Source organism: Sciurus vulgaris, assembly GCF_902686455.1.
Source record: "Sciurus vulgaris genome assembly, chromosome: 1".
Taxonomy (NCBI): domain Eukaryota; kingdom Metazoa; phylum Chordata; class Mammalia; order Rodentia; family Sciuridae; genus Sciurus; species Sciurus vulgaris.
The window spans coordinates 7222247-7240093 of NC_136461.1; the positions used below are offsets into that span (position 1 = coordinate 7222247).

The following is a 17847-nucleotide window of genomic DNA, read 5'->3' on the forward strand; positions in this document are numbered from 1 at the left end:
CTTCTAAATGTCTGGGATTGCAGGTGTGTGCCCCCAAGGCTGGCCCAATTATCATAGGAAATGATAGTCTGTTTGCATTGTGGAAATGTTTTGGAGGAGGGCCTGCATGGTGTGGGTGAGCTGTTTAGAAGGCTATTGAGGTGGTCCAGGTGAGAGATTTTGAGACTCGGACCAAAGTGATGGTAGTAGAGATGGAGAGAAGCGGAGGGGTGGATTCCGTGGATACATAGGAGGGAATATTGGCTGGATGGGATTGTGGGTTAACTCTGGGGAGTGAAGGAGGCAGAGGAGCTCTCGAAGAGGACTTATAGGTTCTTGTTTGTGCAGCTTGGTGAAACTTGTGCCCTTTACCCAGACAGGCAACACTGAAATGGGACGGGACACCTGTGGTAGAGGGAGGGGATTGAGTCTTCTCTGGGACATGAGTGCCAGAGGAGGCAGGAAGGCAGGAAGGCAGTGGGATGTGGTGTTGGAGGGATCAGGCCTAGCGATCTCCTGGCGAGCTTATTGATGCCTGGTATCCGGGGAGGGCAAGGCAGGGAAAGCTTGCTCAGATTCTGGACTGACTCACACTTCTGCTGAGTTTCCTTCTGGGTGACCTTATCCTGGGACTGGACTCTGCATTGGAGGGTAGGGTGTTTCATCCAAGCAGAGGCCTTGCCACTGAGCCACAGGCCAGCCATACCCACCTTCTGCTCTGTCTCCCAGGAGGCTGTCATGGGCTGTCTGAACTGGCTGGGAGAAGACTGGAGGCTAGAGGCTGGCTTCTGGAACACACATTGCACTTGTCTGGATATTATCTGCAGATAAATGGCAATTGACTTGAACATCAGAAACAGTGAACTAATCATAACTCACTTAAGCTGCTTGTTTTCTTGTGGAGATTTGTAAATTTCTTCAGAACTGCCTCTCTCTCTCTCTCTCTCTCTCTCTCTCTCTCTCTCTCTCTCTCTCTCCTGTTCTCTAAATTTTGGTCAGCTTAATTGAGCATTGAAGGAGTTTGCTTTCAGGGTGAGGTAGTGGTCACCAGAAGGAATCAGTTGGAGCCAGGCACGTTGGCCAGTGCTGCCTGCCTGTAAGTTGGTCTGTTTATTTGCTAGCCTGTCACTAGCTTATTTCCATAAAAGATTTAAGTCTGGGGCTTTCTTCACTGATGTGGGATAGTGTCCTTCCTGACAGGCAATACATAAGAACCAGGGGAGGTTATTTGTTCTTGGCTCCAAATAGATGCCCCTAGAAAATCCTGAGTGTGGGCAAATGGTGCCCCCTTGTGGCTGTATCTGGTTTTCCATTTTTGCTTTGGGCTTTGGGCTCTTCCTAGTCACCATGAGCTGGGGAAATGGCAAAAGAGGTATGGCTCTTTCCTTAATCCTTTCTCTGGACTTTGATATTTCCATGGATTTTGTGATAGTCCCCAGTCTCTCCTGCTCAGCATCTGATCTTCAGTCCTCCCAGACAAAACCAAGCCTTGTTCTTGAGGGGCTGTGACAGTGAATCTGTCAGTAGTCTAGGGTTTCTGGGCTAATTCACACTATTGGGCTCCTTCTTACAGACAACTCATCATAAAACACTAAATTTTTGAAAAAAAAAAAAAAAAAAAAACAGTGGGAAATGTGAGAAAGGGGCATTTGGGTATGTTGTGTGAGAACAGAATGTCTGGTTTTTTGGTGTCCATTGGGTGGCACTGTGATCTTATTTTTGTTTGTTTTTCATTGCAGCCAAGCTCTTCAGGAAGTGAAAATGTGGTGCCTCGAGAACCTTTGGTAAGTACCCGAGATATAGTATCATTTTCTAGTAATTAAAATACCATGTGAGTTTAAAGAAACCTTGCAATCCTATAGTTTGTATCAGCAACGTCCCTTCAAAAGTAGGTATTATATGGAGACTTCTTATGAGTGACCTCTGACCTCTGACTTCTGTTCTAGTATGTAGGGATTAGCAAGATCTCTCCTTATTTAAGCCTGGTCTTTTCCTAAACTAAAAGTACCCACCCTAGATGGTCATGCACCACTTTGCTTGTTGCTGACAATGGGATGCCTGAAACCTGGGAGGCAGTGTTGGAACGAGGTTGCTAGGCCCAGCCATCTTGCGTCTGGGTGGTGTGAAATAGCCATTCTCTGCTTCTTTGGTTGAGAGCACTTTAGGTGGCCTTTAAGGAACAGGTAAGTGAGGGAATTCTGACTTTTCTGTAGGTTTGTGACAGGCTTACCAACAGTATTATCTTCTTGGACTGCTGATAGGGAAGAGACTTACTAAATACCACAGATAATTTTCTTCACAAAATGCTTTTGCTTAGTGGCCTGAACCAGAGTCCCTCCTTGCCTGCCCCATTTTCATTCTGTTGGGCATTTCGTGGCCTGTGGCAAATCCTGTTGGTTGGATAGTAGGACTGGTTCTGTACAAACCAGATAAGCTGTAGGGAAGAGCCAGTGTTAGGTTGGATTTTTCAGGGCCTTTCTCCCTGAGTAGTGACAACAAGCTCAGGGGGCACTGCCCAGGCTGTTTTGCAGCAGTGCTTTCTTCACTCTCTTCCTGACAGCTATTGGAGGAGATGACATGAGGTCCTTAGCTGGTGTGATCAGGTTCAAATCCTAGTGTGTTTGAAGGCCTTCTCCATGGAGGCGCTATGAATCTGGCTGAGCTGTAGACAGACTGAGGTGGTACAAGTGCTGCTGGGGCTGTTTCAGAGGAGTACTATCATTCATGTCACCTGCTGTGACCAGAGTGGGCTCACTTCCAGCACTCCCTCAGTGGCCTCCTTTTGCCCTTTTGGTATTGCCTCTATTATTACTTGGGGTGAAAGGCAGAGAAGGCTTTGCTAGCCTCTCAGCTGGGATACTTGAGTGCATCCTATGGGGTCAGCCTCAGAACCACTCAGGCCAAAGTTGTGGTTTAGACTCAAGTCCAGGTTGAACACAATAGTTCTCTTTAATCCTTTACCTCCTTAGTCTCTTTTTGATCTATTGAATTTAACTATTGATCACCAAAAGAGTGACCAGCCCATCTTTTGGGACATGATTGGGCAAACTCTTTGGAGCCCTGTGCAGTTGGCAGCCTCACTGACTTCTGGGCATCTGGAGCCCTGCGGGGCTTTGCTCTGTTAAGATTTCTGTACACGGCTCTTTTCCTGCTGTATTATGCATCTGCTTGTTGGTCGGTTGTATTTTTATTTCTTTCTTTTCTGGGAGGCCCTGAGCAGTCTTCAAACCCTAGTAGCCCATGATTGTCCAGAGTTCAGACTCATTCTCTCCAGGCCAACTCTACAATTACCTTATATTTAATTAATATTTTTTCTTCTCTTTACGTACTTACTGCATAATTGCTCAGAGGAAAGAAAACACATAGCGGCAATTTATATATATATAAAAAACCAATAATTAAAAAAAAAACCCGAAATAAACTCCCATCTCATTTGGGCTGATCCTGTGAGTTGGGTAATTAGGGCCCTATTAAAAGGTAGACCCTTTCTCCTTCCCCCCTTTTTTTATTAATTTTTTTATATTAAACTCCCACAGTCTCTCAGTCATGCCCTTATTGCTTTTGGCCAACCATTTGCAGCAGCCTGATTAAATGAGGGCACCAACCGAGTTGTATGGTCTTGTGTGAACAACTTCTTCCTCTTGGGAATGGCAGTGGCAGGGTGTCAGGCTGACGAGCCCTCTGAGGGCTGGCTTGTGGGGCAGGTTGGAGACATAGGGCAAGTAAGAGGAGAACCTGTGGCTGCTGTGGCCTGGCAGCCAGCTAGATAGGTAACAGTCTCAGGGTGCTGGAGGGGTGGTGGAGTGCCAGCCCTTGCCCACAGCTCTGCGCACAGGGCCGTGGTTTGAAGGCACATAAGTAAGTGGTCAGCCCCTTTCTCAGGGAGGGGCGTTTCTTAGGCCACAGTATAGTTGTCTCCTGGGGCTTGGCTCAGCTCAGGCTTGAGGATGGGAGAGCAGACAATTGAAGAATAAAACTAAGCATTGTTCTTAAGTAATTTGCATATTGTATTTGGGGAAGAAAAGGCATTTGTACACATGAAACAATTAGCAAACAGCACAAGACCATATAATTTTAGCAACCAGCACAAATCGTATGTAATTTGGGCAGAATTGTCTGGCTGGGAATCTTAGCGGGATCCTAGTTATTCAGCGAAGGAGGAGGGTGGTAAGTGGGGGTTTAGGGATGGTTTTTGTGACACTCAAGCATGGTCTTGAGGAACATGTACTCCAGTGTTGGGGGAATACCCTGCTGGGTTGTTTTGTTTTTAACTGATTTCCTCCTTTCTCACAAAATTCCTTAATGGAAGCTGCCTGGTCTCTACATTAAAAGGATTAAGCATCAGATGCTGAAGGCAAATAACCCTGTCTTATTCTTTGTTCCAGAACTAGATGATCTCTTTGAAGTAGTTTTTCTGCTTATTAGAAAAGTGAGGGGGCTGGTGTGGTGGCGTATGCCTATAATCCCTGCTTTCTTAGAAGGCTGAGGCAGGAGGATTTTAAGTTTGAGGTCCACCTCAGCAATTTAGGAAGGCTCTAAGCAACTTAGTGAGACTGTCTCAAAATAGAAAAATAAAAAGAATGTAGCTCAGCACCCAGGGGATGAAGTCCCTAGGTTCAAGCTCTAGTAAAAAGGGGGGAAAAAAAAAAAAAAAAAAAAGAAGTGAAGGACTGTGGGTGTAGCTTTGTGTAGGGCACTTGCCTAGCAAGGTTGAGGCCCTGGGTTCCATCCCTAGCATATCAAAAATTTTGGGCATCTGCTCTTTTTTTTTTTTTTTTGAGATGAGGTTTGTTGTGTTGCCTAGTCTGGTCTGGAAATTCTGGGCTCAAGTGATCCTCCAGCCTCAATCTCCCCATTAGTTGGGACTGTAGGCGTGTGCAGACACTCCCAGCTTGGCATCTGCATTATTGCTTTGCTTTCATTGCTAAGGTAGGAAGGCCTAATTTTCATTCCTGTCCTCTCTGGATCATAAAAAATGTCTTGTAATGGAGTGGTGAGAAGTATAATTGTGTAGTCTCTAAATGACACATTTGTGTTTATGGCCATTCCCTGGCCTTGATTCTAGTTGAGTAGTAACCCTGCATGTTGCCTTCTCTGACCCCTTCAGCTCTCCCCTGCATCCTGCTCTCAGATAAACCAGCCACACCACCCAGACTGTTAGTGGAAATAGTTGGTTTATAATGCACCCAGTGCTGGGGAGTGCTGAACAGACGGGTCTTGGTAAATTCAGTAAACTGGACTTGAAATTCTCTGATTGTTAGTGATAGAAATTATCAATTACTTTTCTCAATTTAAACTCTCTTCACAAGCCTTGCCTCCTAGGACAGGAGTTTTGCTAGCTCTCCAGAGGGCTGACCTCCAGTTTCTCCAAGATCTGTTGTAAGTCTGATTTTCCCACAGCTGCACATGTGCCTGTCCTCAGGCTCACACATCTGCTCCCTGTGCAGCCCTGGCAGGATGAGACCCTGCCTGGTAGGTCTGTAAGAATGGGGTGAGGGCTGGGGTATAGCTCAGTGCTGGAGTGCTTGCTTGTGGCCTTGGGTTTTCATTGCTCTGCACACGAGATGGATGGACTGTTTTCTGAATGGGGCAACCCAGTTCTTGTCTTGCCGGGATACTGAAACTGGAGTTAAGTAACCTTTTGAGATTGTTTTTTGGTTATATGATTTTTGGTCACTTACAGTAAGCAATAACTAAGGTTTTGTTACATGTCTGCTCGCTCGTCTCAGCGTGGCTTCTCAGCATTTGGCAGTGCTGTTGCTCACCCGCTTTGCACAGTGTGTGTGGTTTTGGCTTAACTAGAGTTTTAGCTTTTTGCTCTTTGACATCGGGTTCTTTCCAATGAATGGGTCTTCTGCCACCATTTTTTCCTTTAACTTACATGTATAGGTTCTTTTTGATTTTCTATCCTTGTCCCTGCAGATTCTCCAAAATAATCCCAAATCCAATTCCATGTATTTTAAAAAAATGGTGATAATTTCCACTTTCAGCTTTATTAGAATAAATATTTCTATTATGCTTAATTTTTACAAGATGCTATGCAGTAGCAGATCCATAGTTTTGAGAAACTCCTGTCTCAGTGATCCTGCCCTTGAGGTGCAAAAGAATCCTCCTGTAGTCTTGGGTTAAGGATAAGGTAGAAAGAACGTGTTTGAGCTCAGCCCTTTTGGGGAATCTCATCGGTTTTAAACCGGGGGTGTCTAAGAGTTTTCTTTTTGGTTTTTAAGCTAATTATCCAGAGGCAGATAGTCAATGATCATTAATATCTTGATGGATTCAGGGACACAGTACTGTGAGCTGCTTTTTAAGACTAGCTTTGGCTGGGTGTGGTGGTGCATGCCTGTAATCCCAGTGATTCCAGAGGCTAAGACAGAAGACTGAATTTGCGGCCAGTCTCAGCAACTTAGTGAGATCCTGTCCAAAATAAAAGAATACAAAGGACTGGGAATATGGCTCAATGGTAAAGTGCCTCTGGGGTCAATACCCCGTAACCTACCCCCACCCCCACCAAAAAGAAAAGAATACTTGTGGCTAGTTGCCTATCTCCTGAAGGTCTGTAGTGTATATTGTTAGCACAGTCTCCCTAGTATTTGTATCTTTTTAAACATTTATTTTATTAAAAAAAATTTTGGGGGGCTGGGGAGATAGCTCAGTCGGTAGAGTGCTTGCCTTGTAAGCACAAGGCCCCGGGGTTCGATCCCTAGCACCCAAAAAAAAAAAAAAAAAATTTTTTTTTTAGTTGTAGATGGGCACAATAACTTTATTTCATTTTTTATGTGGTGCTGAGAATCAAGCCCACTGCTTCACGTGCTAGGCAAGCGCTCAACCACTGAGCTATAGCCGTGGACCCTAATATGTGTATCCTTACCTTTTTTTTTTTTTTTTTTGGGTACTGGTGCTTTACAAACATTGAGTATCTCCCCGGGGGGCAGGCCCTCAACTCCCCACACTTTTTAAAAAATTTCGAGACAGGGAATTGCTAAGTTGCAAGGCTGGCCTCAAACTTGCAATTCTTCTGCCTCAGTCTTCTGAGTTGCTGGGACTACAGGTGAGCACCATTGCGTCTGACTCTTTTTATAACTTTTGTGTTTAGAAAACCTTGGTATATTGGCTGGCGGGCTCACATTGTTCTCCTTTTTTTTCCTACAAAAACAGGGGAAGAAAAACATTCACGTGCTTGATACATGTATGTCTGTGTATATGTGTATATATATAGCACAACCCACATTTCATTTTATAAAAATTCAAAGCATTTTGTGGGAAAATAAAATTGATGTTTATACTGTATTCATGAAAGTGGTTTACAAGCACATGGTAATGAAATCAGCCATTTAGAGATTTCAGGAAATTGTCACTTTTCCAGGATAAATAAATAAATGTGGCAAATCTGATTTTAAAGTATTAAATATTATTGGTTGATTTCTGTGCAGTTAGGGCTGCTGAAGCTAGCTGTTATTTCTACTTATTGCCCACCCAGAGGCATTTGTCAAGATCAAATGAGTAGGGGAAACATTATAGGGATAGTCCAAAATCCGTCTATTTCTGTGTGTATGTATGTAAGAGGCAGGGTCTCACTGTGTTGCATAGGCTGGCCTTGAACTCATGATCCTCCTGCCTCAGCTTTCCAGATATCTGAGACTGTAGGAGTGCGCCTTTGTATTTGACTCTGCTCTTATAAAAGTAAATCAGAGACTGCAGGAGTAGCTCAGGGTAGAAGGCTTGCTGAGCATGTAAGGCCCTGGGTTCTATCCCTAGCCCTAAAAAAAGAAAGAAAAAAAAAGTTAATGGGTGCAGATTTGGGTGCTTAAGCTGCTACTAGTAACATTTCCTGAGGGTCACTCCTCACAATTGCTGCTGAGAAACTTGGAACAGAAGTCAAGTGTAAGCAACTGAAGGATGGAGCTCTGGTGGTGAGCATGTCATTATGTGACTAGATGTAGGATACTGCGCCTGAAAGTCAACTTTTTAGATAGGAAAAAATGTTGGCTTTCCTGCTATCCCTTTGCTGCTCTTCAGCAATATAAATCTTTAGTGAAAGTTGGGAGGGTGCCTGAGTTCCCACCTATTCTGCCAGATGGGGGAAGGAAAACTGGTTAGAACTAAATGCCGAAATGGGTGAACTTGAGGAAAGCCTCATTCCATTTTTGGGTGACTATAATCTCCAGGCCACTTACTGATTTTGAAATTACTGCCTCTTCCTGCTCCATCCTTCCTATTATAGTCTGGGAAGGTTTATGGAAAAGACTAGGCGGTGCCCTTTAAGTTGTTTCCTCTTTCAGGTAAATGAAGAGGTTGTTTTTCAGTTTGGAGGTATCCTTTTACAAATAATTATTAGATGAATCGAAACTTCTTAGGAGTAATAATTAAAGAAATGGAATTTGAAGTAGTTCTTCACCTTTGTTTATACTTCAGGCTCCTGACTTGCAGAGTAGTGCTTTATATTCGCTGTAGTTCCTGTAATCAGAGGTTTTGCCTGTTGGATAACTGAGCACAGTCCTTTTGCTGGAGATGTAGGTACTGAGGTCCTGGGCGTTTCTTCAGAGCCGTAGCGTGATGGGGAATTCAGTCTTTCACCTTGTCCCAGCGTCCTTCTTTCAGAAGGAAATGTTCTTCTGCCTTTGCTCCTGGAGCTGTAGCTTAGAGTTAGTTCTCTAGCTGTCCTACGACTGGCGAAGGCTGAGTCTACAGTCTTATTTGGGCGGAGGAAAATTCCTAAAATATTTTTCCTTTCTTTAAACTCCATCATGATCTTATTTGAAATTTTCACTTAAAAGAAGTATCTTTTTAAGTGCGGCCTAAAAGTTGGGGTATCAGGTGAGTCCCCTGTAGCCCCCCAGTTTGAAAAGCACCGAATATTGTGTTGTATGTAGGACAACCATGTGCCCTACTTTTTCCAGGATCCTTTCAATTTAAAACATTTGAGCCCATTGTCACACTGGGCAGACTGATTTTGGTTTGAAAAATACGATCTTGTAGTTAATCCCCCTTGTGCGCTGTGCAAAGCCGCAGGAAGATAAAGTGGTGCTTTGGAGAAGGACGCTTTCACCGCCCTTCCTTCTTCCCTCCCAGCTCTCCTTTCTTTTATGGTTTGTAGTTATAACCAAGATTTATGCTTGTTGCTCCACAAATCTTCTCTCTGCCATTATGAGTTTGTCTGAGCAGTCTAGAGATGGGGCCGACACTGAGTGATTCTCGAGGTAAATCTGCCCGGGGGCACTCCCTGTCAGTTGGAGGCAGAGAGGAGCTAGCGCGTCACCCCCAGCGGAGCGGAGTGTGGATAAATTACCCTGTCGAGAAGGAGACGGGCCTCCACCTTCGTGACCTCTTGCCTCAGCAGCCACCCTGGCCATAGCTCCCCATCTGTGCGGAGTCCGTGGGGTGGTTCTCTGGGTCAGCTATCACTTCCTTTTCCACGGCATCTGCTCGGAGGCCTTTCTCTGGCAGTGTCAGTTGTTGCCCAGCCAGGCCCATTTTTCCCACTTCGTGGTCACAGGGAACTGCTAACAGAATCTAGCATGGAAGTCGACTGTATAAATGGTTTAGTGTTTCCACACTTCACTGAAAATAGATTTTAGTGGAGAATGGGGACCAACATTTATTAAACATCTTTTTTTCCCCTTTATATTTTCCCATTGATATGTCCTTTTGTTTTGTGTATACTTTGGAGAACCATTCACATCTCTTGTGAAATGAAGTAGGGTAGCATTAAATGTGTATTTTTAAAAATGTGTCAAGAGCTTGCATTGGACACACTCCTCTCACTGACTTGCTGTCAGGCTCGTGGAACCCACTCCTCAGGTCCAGGCTCGGACGAGGCAGCCTGGCCAGTCGCTCCCACACTTGGTGGTGGCCTGCTCCTAAACCCGTGTGTCCCAAGTGTGCTTGTCATTGAACTAGGCCATTTTGTTGAATATGGTGTAAACAGGTGAAATAGATATGTGGAAAGAAGATTCTATAAGTGTAATATATTCTATAAAGGTTAATGTGAAAAGAGTCTTTTATAAAAACTAAGTTAAATGCTTTGGTAAATGCAGACTGCTAAAAAGATTGCCATGAAGTTACGTGTGAGACAACAGTTAAACATGGGGAAAGATCATAAAAATCTAGGATTCCATACTTTGATTACTTTACTAATGTCTAAGTTCTAGCTTTGCTTTAGAAATTGTGGAGGGTGCGTTATGGGTGGGGTTTATGCAAGAAAAGCGTCTGGGAACTTCAGTCTGTGGGCCCACACTCAAAGAAAGCTGTTGGCTCTACATCAAAAGATTAGTGAATGACTGTACATTTATAGGTTTTCAGTTAATATAAAATGTTGAAGGTATGTAGAGTAGGCCCCATTTTTAATGATTCTCTGCCTTAACTGATTTTTTGATTAACTGAACAATTATTAGCTCTAATCCTGTAGGCTAGTAGGGTTTCTACTGTGTAATACCCCGACCTTGGCACTGGTTTCTTTATTTTTATTTGATTTGATTCTCACACACCTGTGGGATTACCCTTGTCCTCATTTGACAGTGAGGAAACTGAGGCCTGGGTCAGTCAAGCTAGTGAGCTGAAGAGTGGTGGACCTGGAATGTGAAGTCCTCCATCCATACTGCCGAGCTTGAGCACATGTGGAGCACAGGTCTGGGTGCAGTGTGAACCTCACTGTCAGTGGCGCTGGTGCGGTGGGAGGGGGCTCTGCGGTCAGGCTTCAGCCCTGCCAGGCTGCCTGCCAATCTGCACTTCCTCCCTGAAGTTGCTGCCTTACTCTGCTCTCCCTGCTTGGAGTCTTTTGTATGCATCTTAGCTGTTGAAAAGGCACCTATTAATTTATCACAGGTGACGTGTGCCTCCTCGGGCTTGGAGGAGGCGTCTGCACCTATGTACCTCACTAATGACAGGTTATGGGCTGGAGGGAGATAATAGGATCTTTTCATCTGAAGTCTGTGTAAATGGTGCTATGTCTCTGGTAGCTTCTAGGGGGCGGCAGCTGCCTGCTCTTCCATCTCCTGCTGGCTGAGAGGAGGTGGGACAAGTGAGCTCTTTGCTTTTGATGGTAGCTCTAGAAGTGGTGCCGTGCAGGTCTTCAGGGAGGCACCCGAATCCCGCTGAGTAAAGAAACCCTGGCATCCAGGATCCGCTGTTTCTACTTCCTCTGCCCCTCAGGGACATCCTTTATCTGTGTCCCCCATCAGCATCTACACATTACTCATTGTCAGTTAAGGCAGCAAAGTTCACCTGCTTTGAAGATAAGAGAACAGTGATGTGTTCAAGAGAGTGAAATCTTTTTGTCAGCTTTGACTTGCTGCTAACTGCTTGACACTGATGACCACTCTAGCACAGTGTTTGAGGGTTTGACACTCTCCCTGTGGGCCCGAGTCTGTATTCTGTTGGGAATACCACTGTCATGAGGTGGGTTACTGGTCTTCTGTCCTCGCTTGCCCCCGTCAGTCTCTTCCCTGTGGCCAACTCAGGCTTACAGAGGCTTCTCTGCAGTTCCAAATGACTTCTCTCAGAAGTACATGGAAGGAAAAACTTTGGACTTGCCAATTTGTTTAGACGTTGGGGCCCAGCACTGCTTTATGGGCCACATGAGCTTTGCTGGGAGTGAGTGACCAGCTTCCGCTCTCAGAAGCCCCCGCGTTGCCATGGCTCCCAGTGCTCCTGTGTGCCCTCAGATCCTCCTAGGTGTGTGCTGAAACAGGTGCGGGCAAGGAGAAAGGCTGGTGGCACTGGGCCTGTGAGGTCCTTTTAAGATTAGCTAAGAATTCTCAGTCCTGACTCCCCGCTCCCTGTTCTTGGGTCTTTGCGCCTGTCCTCTTGGGCTTCCTCTGAGGCTCCCGGGGCACCAGGGAAGGACAGGCATTTCCACACAGCCCCATTCCAGAGAGGGGCTTTCGTCAACTCAAAGGCCCGCCCGGCCTCCTCTCTCCTACTCTCTCTGAGAAATGACAGTTAATAGAAAATGTTAACGAAGAGAAGAAACAACTAGAAATAGTGGCACATCAGTTGACAGTGGTTTATAACTTCTATTTATCAAGTGATTACCATTATCATTATTGTTATTTCTGTTGGATTTTTGAAGATTTTAGCCTGGTCTCCAGAGCCCCATTTATAAGACATTTTATTTCTTCCTTTCTAATATCTAGAAATAACTTTATTTCCAGTGAAATTGGGCTCCTCGGCCCCCTGCCCCAGCCCTGTTCCCTCCCTTCCTTTGGGCTTCTCTTCCATTACCTCAGTGGGCTCCGTCAGGTGGGGGTATCCCCACCTGACCAGCCTGGCGGAGCTAATACTGGCTGGAGGAGCGCTGTGGTGTTTGTTTTTGCAGTTCCTGGATTTGGTTTAATGTACAATTGATTTTTTTAATGTATTTAATCATTTTTTTCTTACCTCATAAGGATTAACCTGCACAAACCTCATTTTATCCTAAGTGTGGCTTTGGGAGGAAGGGAGAAGAAAATTGAGTTTCTCTAGCTTATTCTGTTCTGTTCTTTTACTTTTTATTTTCCAAATGGCTTTTCCTGCAGAAGCAGCTCTGTAAAATACAGTGTATTTTCATGGCCATTACTTACTCATTACTAACTGGTCTCTCCTGCTTCCCTTTGTCTGTGAACTAAATACAGGGGCCTGAAGGTAATTGGTAGCTTTATCACAGGCTCACCAATTACAGATCAACAGGGAAGGCAGCCCAGGGATGGTTTGTGGTTGGCACTGGCTGCCCACCTAGCAAATGTGAGCTATCATTCTGTTTCTGCCACCAAGTTGGAGCTGACTAGGTTGGTCCTTTCCTAATTTTGTACTTTGGCTTCCCCAGTTGCCTCTGATTTACAGGTTTTAGTCTCATTTCATCTTTACCTGTGGTTTTTTTTTCCACCTTGTTTCTTGTTCATACCTCCATGTCATGTATAAAAATTCATGTGTGTGTATAAAGTATTAGTTTGCAGGGGGTTTGTTATATTTTGTACAGAAGGGGGAGTGCTGGAACTTGAACCCCGCTCCTTATGCTTGCCAGGCAAGTGCTCTACCACTGAGCTACACTTTCAACCCTGTTTTTTGTTTTGTTTTGTGTGTGGTTCTCTGGTGCCTAGAATGCTTAGGTGGCAGGCTGCAGATAAATGATTCTCTTGAAACCAGTGGTTTTCTGTACATTTTTGTCTGCTGAGTCCAAGCAAAGGTATGTTTGTGGGTGCCAGTGTGTCCCCCTTTTTTGAGCACTCATCCTGTTTGCATTCCCCTATACCTGTTTTGCTCTGGCACGAAGGGGGAAAAGCCCCTTTTCACTACTAAGCTGCCAGGCACTGTGTAAATCTTTTAGGTGCAGAGGTAGGAAAGGAGGCCCTATGTTGTGTAGTCATGTTTCCAAGTGGAATACTTCTTGCATTTGTTTGTCTCCCAGGTATTTGGCACCTAGGCCCTTTGCTAAGCCTTCTGCTGGATGGGCATATGCCATCTTGCTCAGCTCTTGGCAGAAAGTAGACACTCAGTACACATTTGTGGCATGAGTCAGTGTACATGCTCACTTCTGTGTGTGGAGACGGTGACTGAGGAGCTGCTGTCTGCACAGTTGCTGTCTGGCTGCCTCCTAGGAACCTAGGGTGCAGCATTCCCTCTTGGGCACACATACGCTGATGTTTAGTGAATTGTTGCCACGTACGCAGCATAAAGTGGGCGTTTTATGAAAGGGAACATCAGAGGAAACATTATAACCGAGGCCTTTATAGCCTTATCATTATTATGGTTTAAATCTTGACAGTCTTTATTTGCAGCGACACTGGGACCAGTAAAGACAACGCTAACTCCCACCTCCTCAGCTTTCTCTCCACATCCTGTTCTGTAGCTGTGGTGCACCGATAGGCATCGTGAAATGTGCAGGCAGCAGAGCTACTTTTCAGTTTGTCTAGAAACAACCCCTTTTGACTCAAGTTGGAAACCAGATGACTCACCATTCTATTTGTTTTATTGCAACTGTCATTTCATAAAGTGCCCTGAAAGCTTTAAACTGTAAATGCCAAAGGGAGGTTTTTTGTTTTTTTGTTTTTTGGTTACCCCTTCTGTTATCGCTCATCTTTTATGTTTCTCTTTCCCCCTTTCAGAATTATTTTCTCTTTCATTACTCTCTCTTTCTCAGTCCCTCCCTTCCTTCCTGCTCCCCCCTCCAACCTTTGATGACTTTAATGGCATCTGTAGTTGATGGAATTTTTGCTAACATTATGATGTGTTCTCTCCTGCTTTAATGCTGTCTTACTGAGAGTGTATACCCTCAAATTTTTGTGTATGGTTTAGAAATGGAACTGTCCATGCATGTCAAAGTTTATAAAGTACTCATTGGATTCAGTGCTAGAAGCTTGCTATGTCAAATCATAACAGTAACTCACATTTTATGATACCACATTTTGGAAAGTAATGGGGGCACCACAGGTCTCTCCTACTTATCCATTTCCTCTTTTGAATGGCTGCCATGATCACTGTAGGACAGAACTCTAGGACTTCCTAGGAAGGCCTTCAGTGGGCTGTGGAGCCTTTGACTTCTAGGAACTGTAGGATCTATTATTTCTAGGAATGTGAGACCTATAACTTAAGAGTAAGGGACCTATGACATCTATGGAATATAGGATCCAGACTTCTAGGTCATCTATGGATGTAAGGCTTCATCAAACTGTGTATTGCCATGAGAGGACCTTAAGCATGTTAGTCTTTTCCACTCAGGAATTGTTATTTCACTAGAATTCCTGAAGTAAAGAGCACCTGCTCTTATGGCTTAAGTGGGCTGTGGGCATCTAAATTTTTAAGGGCAAGCGCTCTCAGCCAGGACTCACAGAATCTTTTTTTTCCTGATTCTCAACACTGTGGCACTTGATTAAGGCACCTGATTGATGACATGAGCATCATTGGGTGTTAAACACCTGGCCAGGGAAACAGGGACCCTCTGTGGATTTACCCAAAGGATAGCAGACAGATTGTCGAATTTTAATGAAGGTGGGGTAGGTCCCTGATGTTCATCTGCTTTGGAGCAAAACAGAATCCCAGCATTAGCTCCAGGAGTGTTAGAAACCTGATGCTGCTGCTGTTGGTGGTGGTGCTTATAGTTCACGTTTGTCGAGCCCTTAAATCCAGTGAAACTTATTTTAGAAATTGTTAATTCTAATGAAAAAAGCACAGTAACTTCAGATGCCTAGGAACCTCTCTTAATCAGACGATTCTTGTCCTTTATCCTTTTAAAAAGGGTGTGTTGTGGCCTGCAGGGGAGCCATCCCCCTGAATTCTGTTATCTGAAACTTCTACCCTATAGATCTCCAAGGAAAGAGAATATTTCCCATGTGATGAGAGTGGGGAAAACATGGTATCATCCCAGTATCCAATAAATTTGATGACTGAAAAAAAAGTGATGACTGAGAGTTTTAGAAATGAGTCCCAGGTATACATGAGGTGGCATTCAACATAGGATGTGGGCCGGGGCTGTGGCTCAGTGGTAGAGTGCTTGCCTAGCACGTGTGAGGCACTGGGTTTGAGCCTCAGCACCACATAATAATAAATAAATAAAATAAGTAATAATAAAAAATAAATAAATAAAATAAAGGTACTGTGCCCATATACAACTAAAAAAAAAATTAAAACAAACAAACCCAAAAACTCAAAAAACATAGAATGCTGGGCTTTTCACTCACTTGGCTGGTTGAGTGACTCTGACTCTGTCCCTGATGCTGGAAAACAAATTCCCAGGCTGTTAACTTAATATTCCAGTTCCAACCTATGGGGCTGAGGTGTAGCAGGGTGTGTGTTTGGGGCGGGTGGTGTTCAAATCAAGGTACTCTTCACTCTCTACTGAGGGCAGATGCTCCTAGTTTCAGCCGATAGTTTGAACAAGGATTTTAAACTTTCCGGTCATCTTAATTAAACCTCAGTGAGGGGTGGCCCTGTACTCTACTTATGACGTGGGTAATTACTCCTAGGGACTGGGAGCCACCTGCCAAGTGTCCCTTGCAGGCTCCCTCTTGATTTGCTGCCTGTGGATAACTTTTCCCTTCTTGGGCAAGGCCTCTTTGAGGATAGAAGGATCATTTAGTGCTCATGGCCTGTTCATTCCTTGGCTTCTCTGCTGAGCTATCCAGCAAGGGTGCCAATTCTTCCATTTAGCTGACTATTATATAGCCCTTAAAAGGGAAGGGTTTATTTTAGCTGGCTGCTATATTGATTGCTATAGGGACGTTTCTATTTTCACTGGCTGCTATATTGACTGGGAAAGGGAAAGGGGCTGTATTGCCGGGAGCTGTCATATTGACTGTTACAGAAAAGATCTGTATTTAAGCAGTACCAGTGCACTGGGATCTCCCAGGCAGGATATTAATGCTAATTCATCCGCTCACCCCCTGCTGTGAGTGTTATTTGTTTAAATCTGTAGATTCCCACAGCGCGTTTATATCCTCACTAGAGTGAGCTCTGCTCCCTGTAATTATTTAACATTATATGCTGATATAAATTGTAACAGTTAAAGAATGGTAATGAGTAACCAAAAAAGAAAAGAAGGAAACAGGAAAATATAGAAAAAAAGAAAGAGAAAATATATGATAGTATGTACACGTGTGTGTGTGTGTGTGTGTGTGTGTGTGAGAGAGAGAGAGAGAGAGAGAGAGAGAGAGAGAGAGAGAGACATGAGAAATGGCACAGTGAGGTTCTAAAACAGCAGTGAGCAACTTCTGGCTTCTCTCTCCCACTCCAAAGTTGACTTGCACAGTGTTGCTCCATTCACATATTGTGCGTGTGCTGTCTCCCCTAGAAGGTGACTGTGCTGATATGCACTGTGCTGTCCAGTGTGTGCATAATTACATATAGTGTGTGTGTGTGTGTGTGCGTGTGCACATGTGTGCGTGTGAGTGTGTGTGTGGTCTGATCAGCAGGATGTTTGTTTATCCATTATGATTCAGCTTCACTATGAGTAGCTTATACCTGATTTTCATGTGAACTTCCATGTTCACACAGGAACTCTGGGCAGTCTCTGGGGACAGCCACTGAGGAATGCTGTTGGGGTTGAGCTAATAGGCCATTGGGTGTCACTGTCGCTCTACTGGCTATATTTGAAAGAGAGATTTTTTTTTTCCTACTGGAGAAATTGGATTTCAAAAGTAAAGTTTTGCTGCCCAAGTTGGAAGTGTTGTCTGCATGAAATGTTTGAGAACTCTTTTAGAAAGTAGTTGTTTTGTTTGCTTGTTTTTCTGTGCTAAGCTTCGAGCATGTTTATTGTTCCTGAAAACTGTGTGCTGATGGTGAGCTCTGTTTGGATATAACCTGCAGTGCATTTAGATGTGGACTTCCGATGATCAGAGAACGATCCCCCTTAATGCAGTTCAGTAGCATTCTGGAAACCTGGGTAATAGGGAGAGCTGATTTGGGTAAGAATTTGAAAAAGGAGGAAGGAAATCTCCTTGCAGAAGCATAAATTGGGCAAGTGCTCATCCCTGCCCTGCTGGTCCTTGTGGAGGGGGAAGAGCACCGAGAGCACAGGCTGCTGCTTGGTCGCAGAGGCACAAAGGAGCGGCTGCTCGGCAGCATGGAGTCGTGCCAGGCTTCACCACAATTCATACTGTGTCAGTTTAATAAATGCACTACTTAAATTATGAAATTACAAAAGAAAAAAGAGAATGCACTTATTCAGACTCTTAATACATTAAAAATAAGGCATTAAAACTCTGACTTTTTTTTTCTTCCAGAATCAATAATGAACAGGAAGGGTTGTAGACATTAACAGTCATGGACATTCAAACTCTTATACATAAATTATCTTAGAAAAATGCACATAAGACTTGAATAATGTAAATACATTAATGCATTTAATAATTTAAACATTAAAGCGCAAGCAGGAATTTGAGGCAGAGACTGTTATGAAGA

At 44.2% G+C, this 17847-nt stretch overlaps 1 protein-coding gene across 2 annotated transcripts in view; it reads left to right on the top strand.

Annotated features, from left to right (window-relative positions):
* PEX14 (peroxisomal biogenesis factor 14) overlaps positions 1-17847 on the top strand; it is a 141017-nt gene that overhangs the window by 22458 nt on the left and 100712 nt on the right. For both annotated transcript variants that reach the window (XM_079143193.1, XM_079143194.1), the window contains exon 2: positions 1719-1763. In XM_079143193.1, the coding sequence (XP_078999319.1) occupies positions 1719-1763 (45 nt within the window). The remainder of the gene's footprint in view (positions 1-1718; positions 1764-17847) is intronic.